Source organism: Pleurodeles waltl, chromosome 3_1 (assembly GCF_031143425.1).
Source record: "Pleurodeles waltl isolate 20211129_DDA chromosome 3_1, aPleWal1.hap1.20221129, whole genome shotgun sequence".
In the NCBI taxonomy this organism is placed as follows: domain Eukaryota; kingdom Metazoa; phylum Chordata; class Amphibia; order Caudata; family Salamandridae; genus Pleurodeles; species Pleurodeles waltl.
In genome coordinates this window covers 1,905,743,195-1,905,765,990 of record NC_090440.1, presented here as the reverse complement: position 1 = coordinate 1,905,765,990, position 22,796 = coordinate 1,905,743,195, and the positions used below count along the sequence as shown (strand labels likewise).

The window sequence follows — 22,796 nt, the reverse complement described above, 5'->3', positions numbered from 1 at the left end:
AACGTTCCCAAAAAAAGTGAATCCACCTTAGCTCCTTCCTGCAAAGATATGAAACGTGAACCATCAAGCACGGGCCGATGAAAAGAGGGGGTTCGGAAGCAGTTTTTCCCCATGCAATTTCTGTAGGGAAAAATAGACGATACTGCAAAAAAACGACTGAACAGATTTATGCAAAAATTGGCAGAAAGCTACATCTTTACCCAGAAAGCATGTTTTTTTATGTCAAAGCCTAGGAGACAGCACATTTGTTTGGTTTGCTAACAACTTCATGTGGGCATTCTGAAGGCTTCCCTTGGAATGCATTCCGCCCATTACCTCCAATCTACTCCACTCCAATGTACTCCACTCCACAAATCCCAATACAACCCACTCCGCTCCAGTCTACCCAAATCTACCCTACTCCAATCTACCCCACTCCACTCCACCCCACCCACTCCAATGTGCCCTACTCCAATCTAGTCCATTCCATTTCACTCCAACCTACCCCACTCCTCTCCAACCCACCCCACCCAGTCTACCCCAATCTACCTAACTCCACTCCAGTCTACTCCAATCTACCTCACTCAATCACACTCTAATCTACCACAGTCTACCTAATTTGATCTACTCCACTCCACTTCACTCTCCATTCTATTCCACTCCACTCCTCTCCACTCCAATCTGCCCCACTCCCAATCTACCACGATCGACCCCACTCAAATCTACCACTCTCCATTCCATCACAATCTACCCTACTCCAGTGTACCCCCCTACACCCAAGTCCACCCCACTCCAATCACACCCCACTCCATCGAATCTAGCCCACTCCAATCATTACTACACAATATCATTTGTGTGCAGTAAAACTGAATGTCTTGGGAAATGTAATGATCATTTCAGTTAAAAATATGTTCTCTGTAATGGCAGCGCTCTACCCCGCCATGCATACTCCATACTAAGCCACTCTGCTCTATACCACTACTCCACTCTGTGCCCCTCCACTCTCCAACACTGCACTCTACTCTGACATTCCACTCCATTCTATGAAACTCCACGACAAGCCATCCCACTCTACGACATGCCACGCTACTCTACACCCCTCCATTCTAGGCCCCTCAATCTACTCTATGCCACTCCACACCACTTACCCCACTCCACTCCAAACTACCCAACTCCAATCTATGCCACTCCACTAAAATTTGCCCCAGTCTACCCCACTTCACTTCAGTCTACCCTTCTCCATTCCTGTGTATCCCAATATACCCCACTCCACTCTACCCCACACCACTCCAGTCTACTTTACTCTACTCTAATTTACCCCCTCCACTCAGTCTACCCCACTGTACTCCACTCTGCCCTGGTCCATTCCGGTCTACCCCCACTCCATTCCGATCTACCCCAATCCACTCTAATCTATCTCATTCCAGTCTCCACTGCACTCCAATCTACACCACACTCCAATCTACCACCATCTACCCCACTCCACTCTACTCCAGCCTACCCCACTCCACTCCAATCCAGCCCACTCCAATCCACATCACTCCACCAAACCTACCCCACTCCAATCTAACCCACCCAAATCTACCATATGCCAGTCTATCCCCCTCCAATCTACTCCACTCCAATCTACCCCAATCCACCCGACTCTACCCCACCCCACTCCAATCTACCCCTCTTCACTTCACTGCGACCTACTCCAATCTTCCCTTTCCACTCTACCCCACCCCACTCTGTCCTTCTCTGCTCTCACTCCACTCTAATCTAACCCACTCCAGTCTACCCTACTCCACCCCAATTTACAGCAGTCTACCACACTCCAATCTACTTAACTCCACTCTATCCCACTCTGTCAACTCTAAGCTACCCCACTGTAATCTTCACCACTGCACTCCAGTCTACTCCACTCCGATCTACTCTACCCCACCCTACACCAATCCAGTCCACCCCACTACAATCTACCCCATCCTACCCCACTCTAATCCAATCTACCCCATTTTACCCCAATCCAGTTTCCCCAATCTACTCCACTACAATCTATCCCACTCCAATATACCCCATTCCACTCCAACACAATCTACAACACTCCAATCTACTTCACTCCACTCTACTCCACTCCAGTGTACCCTGCTCCACAAACCCCAATCTACCTCACTCCACTGCGGTCTACCTCAATCTACCTCACTCTAATCCATCCCACTCCTCTCTACCCAAATCCCTGCCAGTCTATCCACTCTGCCCCAATCCACCCAACTCCACCCCAGTCTACCCCACTCCACTTCAATGTACCACACTCCAATCCATCTCACTCTACCGCACTCTAATCTACCACAATCTACCTCATTCCAATGTGCCCCACCCCGTTCTACCCTACTCCACTCTATCCCTACTCCACTCCAATCTACTCCACTCCAGTCTACCCCACTCCAATTAACCCCCTCCAATCTACTCCAATCTTCCCCACTCCACCACAGTCTACCCAACTCCAATCTACCCCACTCCACTCAAATCTACCCCACTCAGGTCTACTCCAATCCAGTCTACCCCACTCCAGTCTCCCTCAATCTTCCCCACTCCACCACAATCTACCCCTCCAATTTACCCCACTCCACTCTAATACACTCTACCCCAATTCACTCCACTCCAACTCAGACCCCAGTCCACCAAAGCTAACCAACTCCAATTATTACCACACATTATCGTTTGTTCGCAGTAAAACTGTATGTGTATACAAATGTAATTGTCATTTCAATTGAAAATGTGTTGTCTGTAATGGCAGCGCTACCACACCATGTATACTCCACACTATGCTACTCAGCTTTACACCACTCCACTCTGTGCCCCTCTGCCCTTTGACACTGCACTCTACAAAATTCCACTCCATTCTGCGAAACTCCATGACAAGCCATCCCATGCCACGCTACTCTACGCCCCTCCACCCTAGTTTAGGCCCCTCTAAGCCTCTCCACTCCCCACCACTTACCCTACTCCAATGTAAACTACCCCTCTCCGCTCCAAGCTACCTCATTCCAATCTATCAGACTGCAAGTTACCCTACTCCACTTCACTGCAATCTACTCCACTTCACACTAGTCTACCCTTCTCCACTATGGTCCACCCCAATATACCCCACTCCAGTCTACCATACTCCACTCCAGTCTACCCCACTCCATTCCAGTCTACCCAACTCCAGTCTACCCCACTCCACTCTAATCTACCTGCCTCCACCCTAATCTACCTAACCCCAATCTACCCTACTCTAATCTACCCCATTCCAGTTTCAAGTGCACTCCAGTGTTCACCCCTCCGATGTACCACACTCCAAATGACCACAATCTACCCCACTCCATATACCCCACTCCTCTCCACCACAATCATCCCCACTCCACCATAATCCACCCCACTCCACTCCAATCTACCACACTCCAATCTAATCCACACCAGTGTACCTCACTCTAATCTACCCCACTGCAATCTTCCCTAATCCACCCCACTCTAACCCACCCCACTCTAATCTACCCAACTCCACTCCACCCCACTCCAATCTACCCCACTCCACCCCAATTTACCCCACTCCACCCCAGCCTACTCCACTCCAGTCTACCCCACTTCACTTCAATCTACTCCACTCCCCTCTAGCCCACTCCACTCCAAGCCACCCCACTCCCCTCTATCCCACTCCACTCCAAGCCACCCCACTCTAATCTTACCCACTGCACCCCAATCTACCCGACTCCACTCCAGTCTACTCAACTCCATCCCACTCTACAGCAATCCACCCAACTCCACTCTACCCCACCCCACTCTAATCTAACCCACCTTACTCCAGTCTACCCCACTCCACTCAAATCTACCCCAGTCTCCCCCAATCTACTCCACTCCAATCTATCCCCAATCTACCCCACTCCAGTCTACCTCATCTACTCCACTCCAATCTGCTCCATTCAGTGCACCCCGCTCCACAAACCCCAATCTACCCCAGACCGTTCCAGTCTACCCCAATCTATCCCACTCCAATCTACTCCACTCCAATATACCCCACTTCAGACTACCCACTCCAATCCAGTCCACCCCAATCCACCGAACTCCACCCCAATCTACCCCACTCCAGTCCATTCCATTTCACTGCAATCTACCCCACTCCTTTACAAAATATCCCACTCCTCTCCAATCTACCCCACTCCACCCCAATCTGTGCTACTCCACTCCACCCAGCTCCAATCTACCCCACCCTACCTCACTTCAATCTACCCCATTCCAGTCTACCTAACTCCAGTTCACCCTACCCCACTCCAAGCTATGTCACTCCACTCTGTCTCATCCCACTCCACTCTATCTCACCCAACTCCACTCCAATTACTCCACCCCACTCTACCTCAATCTATCCCTCTCCAATCTACCCCACTCTACTCCTCTCCACTTTAACCCACTCCACTCAAATCTAACCCAATCCACTCCAGCCCACTCCACCCCAATCCACCCAACCCCAAATTAAAACCCACTCATCTAAATGTACCCCACTCCAATCATGACCACACATTATCATTTGTGGGCAGTAAAACTGTATGTCTGTGCAAATGTAAGGGTCATTTTAGTTGAAAATGTGTTATCTGAAAGGGCAGAGTGCTACAACATCATGCATACTCCACACTTCACCACTCTACTCTACAACACTCTACTTCACTCTGTGCCTCTCCACCCTTCAACACTGCACCCTACAACATTCCACTCCATTTTACGAAACTGCACAACAAGCCACTCTACTTTACGACATACCACCTTACTCTATGCCCCTCCCCTCTACTCTAGGTCCGTCCACTCTACTCTACTCTACATCACTCCACTCCCCACCACTTACCCACTTCACTCCAAAGTACCCCACTCCAATCTATCTCATTCCAATCTACCCCACTCCACTTCACTAGAATCTACCCCAATCTAAACCACTTCACTCCTTTCTACCCTTCTCCACTCCGGTCTACCCCAATATACCCCACTCCACTCTATCCCAATATACCCCACTCCACTCTATGCCAATATACCCCACTCCACTCTATCCCACACTACCCTTATCTACTGTACTCTACCCCAGTCAACCCCACCCCACTCCTGTCTTCCCCACTCCACATCAGTCTACCCCACTCCATTTCAATATACCTGACTCTACCACAATCTACCCTACTCCAGTGTACCCCAATCCACTCTAATCTGCCCCATTCCATTCTCTACTGCACTCCAATCTACACCACTTCAATCTACCACACTGCATTGTACTACAATCTAACCCATTCCAATCCATCCAGTCTGCTCCGATCTACCACAGTCTAACCCACACCATCACAATCCACCCCACAGTACTCCAATCTAATTCACCCCACCCATTCCAATCTACCCCACCCCAATCTACATCATCCCAGTCTACCTCCTCCTACTACATTTTACCCCACTCGCCACCACTCCACTGTAGCTCAGTCTACACTACTCCACTCTACAACACTCTTCCCCAATCACCCCACCCCACCCCACCCAAATCTACCCCAGTAAATACCAATTTACACCACTCAACTCCAACATAATCAACCCTGCCCCACTTCAGTCTACCCCACTCTACCCCATTCTACTCAACTCACATCTACCCCAGCCTACCACAATCTACTCTGACCAATCTACTCCACTGCAATCTACCCCATTCCACTCCAATCTACTCCTCTCGGGTGGTACCCGGCTCCACTTAAGCCCAATCTACTCCACTCTGCTCGATCCCAATCCACCCCACTCCAATCCACTCTACTCCAATGTACCCCATTCCACTCTAGCCCAGTCTATCCCACTGTTCTCCAGTCTACCCGAAACCTACCCCACTTCACTCAACTACAATCCACCTCGCTCCAAACTACCTCAATCCACCCACTCTAATGTACCCCAATCTACCCCACTCCAGTCATTTCACTCCAGTCTACCCCACTTCATTCTAATTTACCCCATTCTACCACACTCTAATGTACCACAATGTACCCCATTTCAATCTACCACAATCTACTCATCCCATTCCAATGTACCCCACTCTACTCCAGTCTACCCCAATCCAATATGCCCCACTCCACTCCCTTTCACTCCAGTCTATCTCACTCCACTCCAATCTACCCCATGTCACCCCAGTCTACACCACTCAACTCTAATCTACCCTTCTCCCTACCCTATTACACCCACTCCACCAGAATGTACCCCACTCCACTCCAGTCTACTTCACCCCAATCTACCCCACTCTACCTCATTCCAATCTACCACAATGTACCCTACTTAACTCCCATCTACCCCCACTCTACTCTACCCCACTCCTCCCCAATCTAGCCACTTCACCTCAATCTACCCCACTGATCTCCAGTTTACCCTACTCCACTCCAGTCTGTCTCACTTCACTCCATTCTACCCCACTCTATGCCATTCTATCTCATTCCACTCTAATCTACCCCACTCCGATCCACCATACTGCATACCAATTCACACCGCTCCACTTCAATCTACCCAATTCCTTCCCACTCTATCCCACTCCACTCTGCCACAATTTACTCCACTCCACCACAATCTACCACACTCCACTCCAGTCTACCCCACTCCACTCTAACCTACTCCACCCCAATACAGTTACACACCACTCCACCGAATCTACCCCACTCTAATCCAATCCACCCCAATGTACCTAGCTCCAGTCTAGCCCACTCCACTCCACTCCAATCTACCACAGTCCACCCCACTCCAATCTACCCCACTCCACTCTGCCTCTCTAAACTACCACTCCAATCTACCCCAGTCTGCCCCACTCCAGTCTACCCCAGTCTACTGTGCTACAGTCTTCCCCACTCCACTCGAACCCAATCTACCCCAATCCACCCAACCCAACTCCACCCCACCCCATGCCACTAACTTTTAGTCATGCTGAACAGAAGCCACACTGATGTACAACTTGGCTAAAACATGTTGCCAAAGCCAATGCTCTTACATAGGTGAGACCTATTGGCTTTGCCAGTGCTTGTTTTGATTTGGCATGAATCTGTTCAGCCGTTTTAGAGAAATTAAGGTTTAAAAAATTATATTTAGTGATGCAGCACTCTTGCCGGACGGGAAACAAAAATAAGCCCCAAACCCCAAAATGTGCCATTGGGCTCCTCCGGGAGCCAGCGCACAGAACCAAGAAAAAAACATAAGAAAATGTGGGGTTGGGGTCTGTGATCATTTGGCCATGGATGTATAATAATATGTTACTTTATAGTTAAAAAAAATATATATATATTCACTAAAAAAATCTAAGGTTGAAGAGTAGTTAAACATATGTCTTGTCATAATAAAAAAGTTTTAAAACATGAGTGAAATTCAACAGTTTACCTAAATGACACAAGTATAACTTACACCACTGTGATGCACTACATCTGACTTCACATATTACACCACTGATGATAACATCTAGATTCAATGGCTGCTCAAGTTAAACTAAGTGATTTATATATAACCGGTGAATTTCAGTGTTTTTTGGGGTTTAAAACAGGTTGTTTTACTATTAGACCTATGTGTACCTACGCTTTAACCTTTTTTTTTTTTCTGCGACTAAAACATATACATGTGTGCTACTACTTGGTCCATTAATTCAATCTCCGGGCATTCTTGGTATTTTCAAACGAATTGGCTTAGTGGCTTATTATCATGACCTCATGTCCTCTTGCACTTTGCATAGGAAAGGCATTTTTGTTTTGCTGTTAATTTTGGCGTCATTTGATAATTTTCCACAAACCTTTCAAAATATATGTAATTTAGGGCCAGATGTAGCAAGAATACATTTTGCGAGTTGCAAATTGCGAGTACTAGCGACTCGCAATTTGCAACTCAGAAAGGTGTCTCAGACACATTCTGCGACTCGCTATGGGGTCGCAAAGACCCACCTCATGATTATTAATGAGGTGGGTCGCAAAGACCCACCTCATGATTATTAATGAGGTGGGTCGCAGTTTGCGACCCCATAGCGAGTCTAGGCACTCACGGGGATGGTGGCCTGCTGGAGACAGCAGACCACCATGTCCGTGACAGCTTTTTGAATAAAGCAGTTTTTTTTTTTCTTTTTGCAGCCCGTTTTCCTTAAAGGAAAACGAGCTGCAAAAAGAAAAATTCCGAAACCATTTGGTTTCGGTTTTTTCAGAGTAGGCAGTGATCCATAGGACCACTGCCTGCTCTAACAAAATATTTTTTGTGGCATTCAAAAAGGGGAAGGGGTCCCATGGGGACCCCTCCCCTTTTGCGAATGTGTTACCATTCACTTCAAGTGGATGGTAACTAAGAGTTGGTTTGCGACCGCATTCGTGGTCATAAACCAACTCAGCATGGCGATGCGGTCGCAAATAGGAAGGGAACACCCCTTCCTATTTGCGAGTCGCAGCCTCAAATTGCGAGTCGGTACCGACTCACAATTTGAGGTTGTGCATCGCCACAAGCCTTTTGCGCCTCGCAAACTGCGTTTTTCGCCGTTTGCGAGGCGCAAAAGGCTTGCTACATCTGGCCCTTAATTCGGTTTGATCATCTGAGAGTTTGATTAAATTCAGATTGGGCAAGGGTGGATGTATAGGTTGACCACAAAACGTGTTTTTTTCAGTTTAATTCCTATACGAAAGATGTCATAGTTTCAGAAAAATAACACACTGTACAGAATGATACCTAATTATGCATGCACACAGGAGAAAAATTACTGGCATTCCCAAAACAAACTACCTCTTAGTAGCACATCCCTCACAGCCAGGTACTACATTTTATGATTTGAGTGGGCATCATGCACAGAGTAAAGAAGTTTGCGTGCAGCACATCTTTTTTAACTTATATGCAGCACACAGGAGGGGTAACTTGTAGTGTGCCAGGTTTACAGGCCGCCTTATAGCCAGGACTTTGGGAATGCTGGCCTAGGTCAAGCCGGCAAATCTGCATACCTTAATTCAAGTACAACCTCAACGCCCTCTTACTAACTCAAAAGTACAATCAGTCTTACATGCTACAGTATAAAATCACCCTCACCTATCAGCGCCTTGATACGCTCACGGGTTAGTAGCTGCACTTTATAAATATTGATTGATTGACCGCTATGTTCCCATGACATTGCTTGCCGAAGCTGTGACTACATACATGAAATATGTTCCCTTTGTCCACTAGCATGCAGTCTAATGTGTTTTCTCTGTTGTTATTAGACTATGCCATGTCATTTCTTGGTCTACGTCATCCCTTGTGATCGTGCATATATCAACTACTAGTCCTTGGTACAGAACACCCTGACACATAGCTAGAAAGGCTTTATCTTCCAACTAAAACTACACCTACTACTGTGTTTATATGCTTCCGAAAGAAAACACTAATGCGCAAATAGGCACAAACCAGTTAGGCATCAAGTACTTCTTCTAAATGACTGTGGGCGTCTTTTGTCCACTATCTGGAAGGAATCTCACAACGTTTCAGCATGTTGGAAAGCTAAACTTCAAGCCTGGGAGGTGATCACAAAAATGGATGAGAGTTAGAAAACTCATTTAAGGCTTGTGATGACTTTATGGAACGTTTCTGTTAACATTTTCATTTACCTTGCCAGGATTTTTCTTTTTAACATTGCGGAACAGCTGTCTCGAGACCAGGTGAAACAAATCAAGTTCCTTTTGAATGATAAGGTGGCGAAACACAAATTGGCAGATGGGGTAAGGACATTTACTTTAAAAGCTTCTTATGTTGTCTGTTTACTTTCTCCAGATATACCAATATGTTTAGATGTACGTGTTATCATTATGATGATTAATCCGATTGATAGGCACAATATAATCCGTTTCTAATGACCTCGTCGTGGAGCCTTGGACATGTTTACCTGACATATAAGATCATTTATTATTGCTTTGCTTTATTCAAGTTCAACACTGACAGGGGCTTTAGTTGCCCTGCCCTTTCCTCATATAAAATACAATGACCAGCGTGATGTCTCACCTGGATGAATACAGTGCACCTATCTGTAACATCCGGAGTTCGTTTGTCCAGGATGGTTAATACTGAAAAAATAAACACCTTCCTGCCATTTAAACGCACTTCTGTTACCAGTATTCACAGTTTGGAATCGAATGTCCCTGGATCAAATTTTAATTTCCTACTCGAATACACCTCTCAGAAATTTTACACCTGCCAGCTTACATAAGGGATGGTTGGCATCGAAGTGAGACAACCAGAGCATAAGCTACATAAATGTTTATCATCACAATATACAGTCTTAATGACCTTTTAAAAATAATCAAAGGCATCTGATAGAGACTTTTAGTTGCAGATTCCTTACCTTAGAATTTCTCCCAGGCATCAGACTGGGTCCAGAGATTTTTCTTCAAACAGTACCCTTGCACACGATCAGGTGGTGTTGGTCGACTATAGGCACCACCCCAGCTTGCTGATGCCTGTTCTTTTCTTTTCTTTCTGTGCCAGCCTACACGCAGATTCAGAGAAGAGCTACCCTCAGACGCTTTTTGACTGATTTTTATTTTTTACCCTTTTGCAAAGTTTTTTACTACTTGGTGCATCAAAGTGTCTTCCAGTAAGACCTAGATTTAAGCCATGTGATTCTTGACGCCGCATGATGTCCATGACCCAAAGTCGTGCTCTGAGTGCCGAGCCATGAACGTGAAGGCTTTGAGGGAGCGATCCCCAAAGCTCATGGTGGCCCGGCGCTTGGCTCTGCGTCGCTCCTAGTCATGCTTGAGACGAAGGTCACGAGACCGCTTGCGGAGCCAATACCACTTGTCTCACTCCACGTCCTTGGGACATTCGGGCCACAAGAAGAAGACAAAGAAGAATAAGTGATTTTCTACTTCGCCCCGTTGCTCGGATGATGCGACGCAGGAGGAGCATCATCCTTCTAGGCCTCTGTCCTCGGAGCCTGCTTCTGGGTCGGATATGCACCTCCCCAAGTTTCCAGGAGCCGAAGCCACCCTTGCCCAAATCAGGGAGTTTTATGAGGCCATGCGCCTCATATTTGGGCAGACTGAACCTCCTGTGATGCCCTCAGGCCGAGTAGGGTCGGTGGGGCCCCCTCAGATTCCATACCAGCGGATCCGAGCCGACGCCGGATGTGCCATTGCGACCTTCTCTGCCGCTGGTGCAGTAGTCAAAGCAATGTCAGTTGGGCCCATAATTGACGTCGACTCCATATTCATGCCAGACTCTGACACGGAGCCAGAACCACATCACCCAAAGTTGATTCCAGCTTTGACGGGGGCCTCCTTCCCCAGGTTGGACCCTGACCTTTATGCCTATTGGTATGGATACGGTGAGAGTATAGAGGGGTCGCTGGACCCTTTAGAATACCAGCTTGAAGACCCTTACGTGGAATGGGCTCAGGAATTGGGCGACGCCAGTGGTTTGGACAACACCCCTGACTCTGACATGTTTTCTCCCCCTACCATGGCTATGGAGGAGGGTGCTTCGTAATCAATGGTGGTATGACGAGCAGCTGAGGTCCTGGGCCTCGAGCTGCCTTCAGTGTTGTCCAGGACCAACCTCCTGACTGAGGTGCTTCAGTCCAGGGCTTCCACATCTGAACCCCTACTGCCCTTTAATGAATCCCTCACTGATGTCCTGCTGAGGGGCGTGGTCTGAACCCAGCACAAGGGCTCCTGTCAACAGGACAATTACCCACCGCCATAGGACTGTGCCTAACAACCCTAAATTCCTGACCCAACATCCTACACCTGAGAGCTTCGTCATTCAGGCTACTTCCTCTTCTGGCACATTCCCATCTACACCCCTGGACAGGGAATCAAAATGACTGGACCATCTTGGGAAGAAAATGTTCTCTTCCTCTATCTGGCATTGCAGTCCGTGAACACCGCATACCATTTGGACCGTTATCCCCATACTTTATGGGATACGGTCATGCAGGTGCTGCCACAAGTCCAGAGGAGGCCCGAGCCATTCTCTCCCAAGCTGTTGCTGACAGGAGGGACTCAGCCAAGTTCACGATTTGATGGGGGCTGGACACCACCAACTCACTGGGCGGATTGGTTGCATCAACAGTGGCCCTTTGGTGCCACACTTGGTTAAGTACATCTGGCTTTTCGGGGGATGTCTTACAATTGCTTATCAATATGCCTTTCGATGGGCCGTGTCTTTTCGGAGACAAAGCGGACTCCTGGGCTGTGGCTCGGTCCCTTGGCCGTACAGCTGCTCCTCGTCCCCTTCAGTCCGCTGTTCGTCCCTTTTGTGGCTATGGAAGGGGCACCCAACCGCATCACTTTCCCTACAGTCTCTGCGCCGCCAGGATGCAGGATCCCACACCCCTGTGGATCAGGGAGCCAGCAGTCAGCTAGTCAACTATTCCTCCCCCCGAGAAAACCCCAGTTGTAGCTTCCAAACCTTCCAGCCTCACTGAGAATCCATCAGCAGGTAGGTTTTGCAAATTGTCCGAAGGGGCACTCCCTCCCCTTCAAGACTACCCCTCCTGCCATTCCACCATCCTACGATTGGATGATGGAGGATAACTTGCCACTTCTCCGTGAGGAGGTTACAGCTCTCTTGGCCAAGGAAGCCATAGAGAGAGTTCCTGTGCCAGAAGTAGGCCGTGGATGTTAATTCTACTACTTTCTGGTGCCCAAAAAGGACAAGGGCCTTTGTCCTATCCTAGACCTCCGGTCCCTCAGTCTCTTCCTCAAGAAGGAGAAGTTCAAAATGCTCACTCTAGCTCAGGTCCTTTCTGCCCTGGACCCTGCAGACTGAATGGTAGTGTTGGACTTGCAGGACACCCATTTTCATATTCCCATCCTGCCTGCCCATAGATGTTACTTGCGGTACGTGGTAGGTCACAAGCACTTTTATCTTCACTGTGCTCCCCTTCAGGCTTACCAGCACCCTTCGGGTGTTCACAAACGTGATGGCGATGGTTGCAATTCATCTGCGCCGGCTAGGGGTTTCAGTCTTCCCCTACCTTGATGACTGGCTGCCCCAGGCTGTCATCTCCCAACTCCAGACTATGGCGAACCTCCTGCTTTCACTGGGTTCACTATAAACGTGCCAAAGTCACACCTTATTCCCTCTCAGAAGCTCCCTTTCATCGGAGGTTTTCTGGTCACAGTGCAATTTTGGGCCATATCCTCCCAAGCGCTGAGTTCACGATATTCAGGCTATGATATCGATGTTTCAGTCTCTTTCCTGGGTTTTGGTGAGAATGACTCTGAAGCTGCTGGGCCTCATAGCCTCCTGCATCCTGCTGGTCACACATGCCAGGTGGCATATGCTTGCTTTACAGTGGGACCTGAAGTTCCAGTAGGCGCAGCATTCGGGAAATCGCTCTGACATGGTCCAGATCTCAGAGGGAACTGTACAAGACCTGCAGTGGTGGCTAATGAACCGAGATTGGGTCAGAGGCAGATCCCTCTCCCTTCCCCAGCCATATCAGTCCATGGTGACAGATGCATCACTCCTGGGATGGGGCAGCCACATGGGAGAGGCAGAGATCAGAGGCATCTGGGCTCTGGCGTAGTGCGGGCTCCACATCAGCCTTTCGGATGCTAAGGGCGATCAGGCTTGCATTGAAAGCATTCCTTCCCTTCTTCAAAGGAAAGTGGTGCAGGTGTTCACGGCAAAAACCACCGCCATGTGGTACTGCAACAAGGAGGGCAGGGTGGGGTTGTGGGCCCTTTGTCAAGAGGCCCTGCTTCTCTGGACGTAGCTGGAATGTCCGGGCATATTCCTGATGGTTGAACATCTGGCGGGCTCTCTGAACGCCAGAGCAGACAAACTCAGCCGTCAATGCCTGGTTGATCACGAATTACGTCTTCATCCGGAGGTGATGCAAGGTCTCTTTCTGCAGAGGGGAGAGCCTTGGTTAGATGTGTTCACCTCAGCAGAGAGCGTGCAATGTCCGCTGTTTTGCGCGTTGGAATTTCCAAGGTGGCACTCATTAGGCGATGCTTTTTGCCTCGAGTGCAACTCAAGCCTCCTGTACAACTTTCCGCCAATACCTCTTCTTCCCACAGTTATCAAGAAGATCAGGAACAACCGGGCCTAAGTAGTTCTTGTGACTCCTGACTGAGCAGAGAGAGTATGATATCCTGGTCTTTGGAGCATGGCTATCGATCCTCCACTCAGACTGCCTCTTCGGGAGGATCTTCTGTCGCAGAAGCAGGAGAGATTTCTTCACCCAAACCTGTCCAGTCTCCACCTTCTTGCGTGGCAATTGAATGGCGCAGTTGACAGCTTTCAACCTTCCGCCCAAAGCCTGTGATGTTATCTAGGTAGCCAGGCGTCCTTCCACCAAAACGATATATGCCTGTCGTTAGCATACATTTGTGGCATGGTGTACCAACAAAATTGTTGATCCCCTTACTGCACCTCTGTCGGAGGTTCTTTTGTTTATTCTCTCTCTTGCCCAGCAGGGCTCCACTTTAGGCACCTTAAGGTTTATATGGCAGCCATCTCTGCCTTCTTCAGACTTCCTGATCAACCCTCCTTGTTTAAATCTCCCAATGTTACAAGATTCCTCAAAGGTCTTACCCACATGTTTCCGCCTACCCTGTTCATAATGCCCCAGTGGGATGTGAACCTGGTACTTACTTTCCTCATGTGTGCTCCTTTTGAGCTTCATTACAATTGACCTCTTCGGCTCCTCACCTTAAAAACGACCTTCATTGTGGCCATCACCTCTGCACGGAGAGTGAGTGAGCCACAAGCTCTTCATCTTCTTCATCTCCACCCTTCATCTCTGTCCATCCTGACAAAGTGGTGCTTCGACTAGGGCCTCCTACCTACCTAAGGTGGTAACGCCCTTTCATGTAGGCCGATCTATCACCTTGTCTACTTTTTACGCACCCCCACATCCTTCTCGTGAGGAGGAGAGACTCCACCGTCTGGATCCAAAAAGAGCGTTGGCATTCTACCTTGGTCGTACCAAAGACTTCCGGTGGACAATCAACCCTTTGTTTGTTATGTGGGTGTGAAGAAAGGCCGGGCAGTGCAGGAGAGAGCCATCTCTAGATGGGTTGTTCTCTGCATCAAAATGTGCTACGCTTTGGCTAAAAAGCAATCTCCTGAGGGTTTGCGTGCTCACTGAATTAGAGCAACAGCTGCAACCACTGCATTAGCACGCGTAAGGTCCACAGAGGCGGCTATTTTTGGCCGTTTGGTCCTGCAGGACTTCCTAGTATGATCTTGGTTTGCAGACCCACCTCCTGGGATGGTATTGCTTGGGTATCTATTCTAAGGTAAGGAATCTGCAACTAGGTAACAAATTATCTGCTAGACATATATATTCTAGTTGCAGATTCCTTACTGAACCAACCATCCTCCCGCTCTGCGAACTGATTTCTAAGGACAGGGACTCCCTTTCATGGCCCAAGTTCTGGCGCACCAGTCTCAGTGTTCTTCATGGCTCCGTGCTTCTGGCATGGAAGTCGTGAAAAGAAACTGACGTCAGTATGCCAGGGAGGCGTCTATATACGACTGTGACATCGTCAAGGTGACCACGACACCAACGATGGACGGGGTGTCGACGAACGCCACCTGACGGCGCAGGGGTACTGCTCTAGGAAAAATCTCCAGTTCCAGCCTGACGCCTGGGGAAATTCTAAGGCAAGGAATTTGTTACTAGAATATATCTCTACCAGATCATTTGTTACTGAAGATAAGTAACTTGTTCACTGTGCATAGACAATTTGCACTTTTCTATTAGCAGTCTGTCATTATTCATCCAGATTCGTCAGATTATTTACCTATAATTATTATAGTAAAGCCTGTCTCTTCCTGGTTAGGTGAGTAGGTGTTTTGTAAATCACCTGAGGGTCTTCTCACTGAGGAGTCCATTTTCGAAAGCCGCATGTTAAGATTCTCATATCTCTTGGACTAATTATCTAACTGGCTTAAGAAGGTAAACTATTAGATGTAGATGAAGCCTAGAAAAGACTGAGAAATCACTGCAAGATCATCATCTACTGTTTTAAGTTCGCTCCTTAAGACCTTCTCAATGTTCACTCTTTAAGACCCTCTCAGTGTTCGACCCTTAAGACCCTCTCAACAATTTCCTGTCTCACCAAATGTACATAGCCTGGTAGAAACCATGATTTCCATTTCATGGCTATCAGTTATATGGCTAGTATCAACCCTAGTGGAAGTAACTTGTTACACACTAGGGGTTCTCCTTGTAGACATGTCTTCTGTGCTACTCCTGGTTGTAGAACCAGTTCTTCACTACTCAGGTTTAAAGTAGTTTTGGTTATCATGACACAGTTAGATCGTTCTCCTAAAAGCCTTACTTTATATTCATGTACTGTGCAAGGAAAAAATTCAATGGGATTTCCTTCTTGTCCCACAGGTCAGTTCCAGGCCTCTAACTCAATTGTCACTTTGCTGAAAATTCTACTTGTTTCACGATATGGAGCTATAGCCATAGATCACCAGCACATGAAAGATCCTTCCCTTGGATATGGACCACTTTAAAAATGTTCATTAGCACAGAGCAATATTTCTTTCACCCTTAGAGTTAAACTGTAAGCCATAAGATCTCTGCCCTCAATACTTTTTGCAAAACTTTACACAATGCCTTTCACGACGTTTAGAATTATCTAAATGTTGCGTACAATAACATTTAAAACTGCCATTTTTAACACTTAGTCTCACAATTTCTTGCGGTTTTTGTTGTTGCTCCTGTAAATTTGGGAACTGTCAGTACCCATTTTATTATTCACAAAGGTAGTTTGCACGTTCAAATATGTCTTCATTTCCTTTAACTAATCGTGGGTACTTCTAGGTAAGGTTCGCCCACTAAGAAGCTGTTCTGTTAATTCTTGCATTTAAATGTGGTATGTGAAAGCATAAGCACGCAAACTAGAAAAATTAAGTAGTTGCCCTCTCTTTGTTCTCTAAGCCATAGGTGGTACCTTACTATGGCCAGAATGACCCTGTGTGTTTGTAGGGAAGATTTACTTATTAGGATCAGTGAGTGCCTCCCTATTTTCCTCTTGACCTCCAGTTCCTGGAAAGTATTGTCGCAACACAACATAGAAAACATTTTCTTCTATTAAACTTTAGCCACATGCAGCACACAGTCATAATTTATTAATCATTATATCCTGCTCTGACAACCACTTCCAATTCAGCCTTTTTTTGGGTAAAGCCAAGGAGTTAAAGTTATGTTTTGCATGGTGTAGGCATGTTATAGCTGTCCTGTTTGTGAATATTCAGGACAAACCGGAAAGCCAATCAATGACACATGCAGGTAATTTCTGTGTTCGATGGCATGTGTAGCTGCAGATACACATGTTGTGCATAGCCCACCATCTGGTGTTGGGTCGGAGTGTTAAAAGTTGTTTTTCTTCGAAGAAGTCTTTCGAGTCACGAGACCGAGGGACTCCTCCTCCTTTGCTTCCATTGCGCATGGGCGTCGACTCCATCTTAGATTGTTTTCTTTCCGCCATCGGGTTCGGACGTGTTCCTTTTCGCTCCGTGTTTCGGGACGGAAAAATAGTCAGAACTTCAGAAAACTACGTCGGTATTGTTTCGTTCGGTATCGGGATTAGATAGAATCGACACCGAATCGGGAAGAGTTCCGGAAACCCTTCGGGGTAATTTCGATCCCCCGTCGGGGCCTGGTCAGCCCGACCGCTTGTAACATCGAGGCTGATGGAACGGACCCCGTTCCGATTCTGTCCTAAATGCCACAATAAATATCCATATACAGACCAACACTTGGTCTGTAACTTCTGCCTGTCGCCCGAGCACAAGGAAGAAACGTGTGCGGCCTGTCGTGCGTTTCGGTCCCGAAAAACGCTCCGTGACCGCCGAGCCAGAAGATTACAAATGGCGTCCACGCCGACAGGACACCGAGGGTTCGAGGAACAAGGAGAAGAAGAGGAAACCTTCTCCATCCATGAATCGGACTCGGAAGAATTCGACGTCGAGCAAACCGTGAGTAAGACGTCGAAACAAGCACCACACAAGAAAACAGACAAGGCCCAGGGGACGCCACTGCCAACAGGCCATGGCTCAACCCATAAAGTAGGTGACCGTCCATCGGCACCGAAAAAGGCCGAACTGGTGCCGAGATCGTCCGACTCGGGTCGAGACACAGGCACGCAGCAATCTCGGGACCGAGAAAGTGCTGCCGAAAAAGCTGCTTGACGCAGAGACAGCGGCACCGAGGAAGATCGACGCCGAGAAAGCTCGGCTCCGAAAAAGAGAAAAATCGCCTTGGAGCCGAAAACAAGCAAGGACACGGTTTCGGTGCCAAAACGACCAGCAACCGACCCGACTACCAGCTCATATTCAGAGGAACAATCACTGTCCTCTCAGATGGGCAAACACAGGTTTGAGGAAGAGAAACAGACCACTGATGTAGACCACACACAAAAGCGGATCTTCATACAGAGTGGGACAGGGAAGATCAGCACTCTTCCCCCAATCAGGAGAAAAAGGAGACTTGAGTTTCAATCACAAGAACTAACACCACAAACAAAAGTGGTGAAGAAAGTAACTCCGCCACCCTCTCCTCCACCTGTAACTCATATATCACCGGCACAGACTCCGTCACACTCACCGGCTCACACCACCATGAGCCAAGATGACCAGGACGCTTGGGACCTATACGACGCCCCAGTTTCAGATAATAGTCCTGAATCGTACCCTACCAAGCCATCACCACCCGAGGACAGCACAGGGTATGCGCATGTGGTAGCTAGGGCAGCAGAGTTCCATAATGTGTCATTACACTCAGAACCTGTCGAGGATGACTTCCTTTTTAACACCCCCTCCTCCACCCATAGCGCCTACCAAAGCCTGCCTATGCTTCCAGGAATGTTAAGGCACGCAAAGCAGATCTTCAATGAACCCGTCAAAAGTCGAGCGATTACTCCAAGGGTGGAGAAAAAATATAAAGCACCGCCCACGGACCCTGCTTTCATCACCTCACAACTCCCACCAGATTCGGTTGTAGTAGGGGCAGCTCGCAAAAGAGCCAACTCGCACACATCAGACGAGGCACCACCGCCGGATAAAGAAAGCCGCAAGTTTGACGCAGCTGGGAAAAGGGTCGCAGTACAAGCTGCAAACCAGTGGCGCATCGAAAACTCTCAGGCGCTCTTAGCGCGATATGACAGAGCCCATTGGGACGAGATGCAGCATCTCATCGAGCATCTACCCAAGGAATTTCAAAAACGGGCAAAACAAGTAGTTGAGGAGGGACAAAACATCTCCAATAACCAAATACGCTCCTCTATGGATGCAGCGGACACAGCTGCAAGAACAATAAACACCGCAGTGACCATAAGAAGGCACGCATGGTTGCGCACATCTGGCTTTAAACCGGAAATACAGCAAGCAGTGCTCAATATGCCGTTCAATGAACGACAATTGTTCGGACCCGAAGTGGACACGGCAATTGAGAAGCTGAAAAAGGACACTGACACAGCCAAGGCCATGGGCGCACTCTATTCCCCGCAGGGCAGAGGCACTTTCGGCACCTTCCGCAAAACAACCTTCAGAGGGGGGTTTCGGGGTCAGGCCACACAAGCCAGCACCTCACATTCAACACCGTCCACCTACCAGGGACAGTACCAAAGGGGAGGCTTTCGGGGCCAGTACAGAGGAGGACAATTCCCTAGAAACCGGGGAGAATTTCAAAGCCCAAAAACCCCTACAACCAAACAGTGACTCGCAAGTCACTCAACCCCTCCACACAACACCAGTGGGGGGAAGACTAAGTCAGTTTTACCAATCTTGGGAGGAGATAACAACAGACACTTGGGTCTTAGCAATTATCCAACATGGTTATTGCATAGAATTTCTCCAACTCCCTCCAAATGTCCCACCAAAACCACAGAATATGTCAAAACAGCATTTAGACCTTCTAGAAATAGAAGTCCAAGCATTACTGCAAAAAGACGCAATAGAACTGGTACCATGTACACAACTAAACACAGGAGTTTACTCACTGTACTTCCTGATACCCAAAAAGGACAAAACACTGAGACCAATCCTAGATCTCAGAACACTAAACACTTACATCAAATCAGAACACTTTCACATGGTCACGCTACAAGACGTGTTACCACTGCTAAAGCAACAAGACTACATGACCACCTTCGATCTAAAGGACGCGTATTTCCACATACCGATACATCCCTCGCACAGGAAATACCTAAGGTTCGTATTCAAGGGAATACATTACCAGTTCAAAGTGTTGCCGTTCGGTATAACGACCGCACCAAGAGTATTTACAAAATGCCTAGCAGTAGTAGCTGCACACATCAGAAGGCAGCAAATACACGTATTCCCATACCTAGACGATTGGCTAATCAAGACCAACTCCCTAACAAAGTGTTCACAACACACAGATTATGTCATACAAACCCTCTACAAACTCGGTTTCTCCATCAACTATGCAAAATCACACATTCTGCTGTGCAAAACACAGCAATACTTAGGAGCGACAATCAGCACAACAAAAGGATTAGCCACTCCAAGTCCACAAAGGGTGCAAAATTTTCACAAGGTTATACAAACCATGTATCCAACACAAAAAATACAGGCAAAGATCGTATTAAAACTCCTAGGCATGATGTCCTCATGCATAGCCATTCCCAAACGCAAGACTGCACATGAGGCCCTTACAACAGTGCCTAGCATCACAATGGTCACACGCACAGGGTCACCTTCTAGATCTGGTGTTGATAGACCGCCAAACATACATCTCGCTTCTATGGTGGAACAATATAAATTTAAACAAAGGGCGGCCTTTCCAAGACCCAGTGCCACAATACGTGATAACAACGGATGCTTCCATGACAGGGTGGGGAGCACACCTCAATCAACACAGCATCCAAGGACAATGGGACGTACATCAGACAAAGCTGCATATAAATCACCTCGAATTATTAGCAGTGTTTCTAGCGTTGAATGCATTCCAGCCAATCATAACTCACAAATACATTCTTGTCAAAACAGACAACATGACAACAATGTATTATCTAAACAAACAGGGGGGGAACACACTCGACACAACTGTGCCTCCTGGCACAAAAAATATGGCAATGGGCAATTCACAACCACATTCGCCTAATAGCGCAGTTTATTCCAGGGATCCAGAATCAGTTAGCAGACAATCTCTCTCGAGATCACCAGCAGGTCCACGAATGGGAGATTCACCCCCAAATCCTAAACAATTACTTCAAAATTTGGGGAACACCTCAAATAGACCTATTTGCAACAAAGGAAAACGCAAAATGCCAAAACTTCGCATCCAGGTACCCACACACGCAGTCTCAAGGCAATGCTCTATGGATGAACTGGTCAGGGATATTTGCGTACGCTTTTCCCCCTCTCCCTCTCCTTCCATATCTAGTAAACAAATTGAGTCAAAACAAACTCAAACTCATACTGATAGCACCAACATGGGCAAGACAACCCTGGTACACAACACTACTAGACCTGTCAGTAGTACCCCATGTCAAGTTACCCAACAGGCCAGATCTGTTAACACAGCACAAACAACAGATCAGACATCCAAACCCAGCATCGCTGAATCTAGCAATCTGGCTCCTGAGATCCTAGAATTCGGACATTTAGACCTCACCTAAGAATGTATGGAAGTCATAAAACAAGCTAGAAGACCATCCACTAGACACTGCTATGCAAGCAAATGGAAAAGGTTTGTTTGCTACTGCCATAATAATCAAGTTCAACCATTACACGCATCTCCAAAAGATATAGTGGGTTACTTACTACACTTACAGAAATCAAATCTAGCCTTCTCTTCCATTAAGATACACCTCGCAGGAATATCTGCATATCTGCAGATTACCCATTCAACTTCTCTATTTAGAATACCTGTCATTAAAGCGTTTATGGAAGGCCTGAAAAGAATTATACCACCAAGGACACCACCTGTTCCTTCATGGAACCTCAACATCGTTTTAACAAGACTCATGGGTCCACCTTTTGAACCCATGCATTCTTGCAAAATACAATTCTTAACCTGGAAGGTTGCATTTCTCATTGCCATCACATCTCTAAGAAGAGTGAGTGAAATTCAGGCGTTTACAATACAAGAACCTTTTATCCAAATACACAAAAATAAGGTAGTCCTAAGAACCAATCCTAAATTTCTACCAAAGGTTATTTCACCGTTCCACTTAAATCAAACAGTAGAACTACCAGTGTTCTTCCCACAGCCAGATTCTGTAGCTGAAAGGGCACTACATACATTAGACATCAGAAGAGCACTAATGTACTACATTGACAGAACAAAAGAAATCAGAAAATCAAAACAACTGTTTATTGCATTTCAAAAACCTCATACAGGAAACCCAATATCAAAACAAGGTATAGCCAGATGGATAGTTAAATGCATCCAAACCTGCTATCTTAAAGCAAAGAGACAACTACCCATTACACCAAGGGCACACTCAACCAGAAAGAAAGGCGCTACCATGGCCTTTCTAGGGAATATTCCAATGCACGAGATATGTAAGGCAGCCACATGGTCTACGCCTCACACATTTACTAAGCACTACTGTGTAGACGTGCTATCCGCACAACAAGCCACAGTAGGTCAAGCCGTACTAGGAACTTTATTTCAGACTACTTCCACTCCTACAGGCTGAACCACCGCTTTTGGGGAGATAACTGCTTACTAGTCTATGCACAACATGTGTATCTGCAGCTACACATGCCATCGAACGGAAAATGTCACTTACCCAGTGTACATCTGTTCGTGGCATTAGTCGCTGCAGATTCACATGTGCCCACCCGCCTCCCCGGGAGCCTGTAGCCGTTTGGAAGTTATC

The 22,796-nt window shown here is 47.3% G+C and overlaps 1 protein-coding gene across 4 annotated transcripts in view; it reads left to right on the top strand.

The window, feature by feature from the left end:
* The window catches only part of LOC138285741 (caspase-8-like), a 188,743-nt gene that overhangs the window by 64,934 nt on the left and 101,013 nt on the right, over window positions 1–22,796 (top strand). For all 4 annotated transcript variants that reach the window (XR_011201638.1, XM_069226073.1, XM_069226072.1 and 1 more), the window contains exon 5: window positions 9,590–9,692. Coding sequence is in view for 3 of the 4 variants with exons in the window: in XM_069226073.1 (XP_069082174.1) it covers window positions 9,590–9,692 (103 nt within the window). In the remaining variant the exon portion in view is untranslated. The remainder of the gene's footprint in view (window positions 1–9,589; window positions 9,693–22,796) is intronic.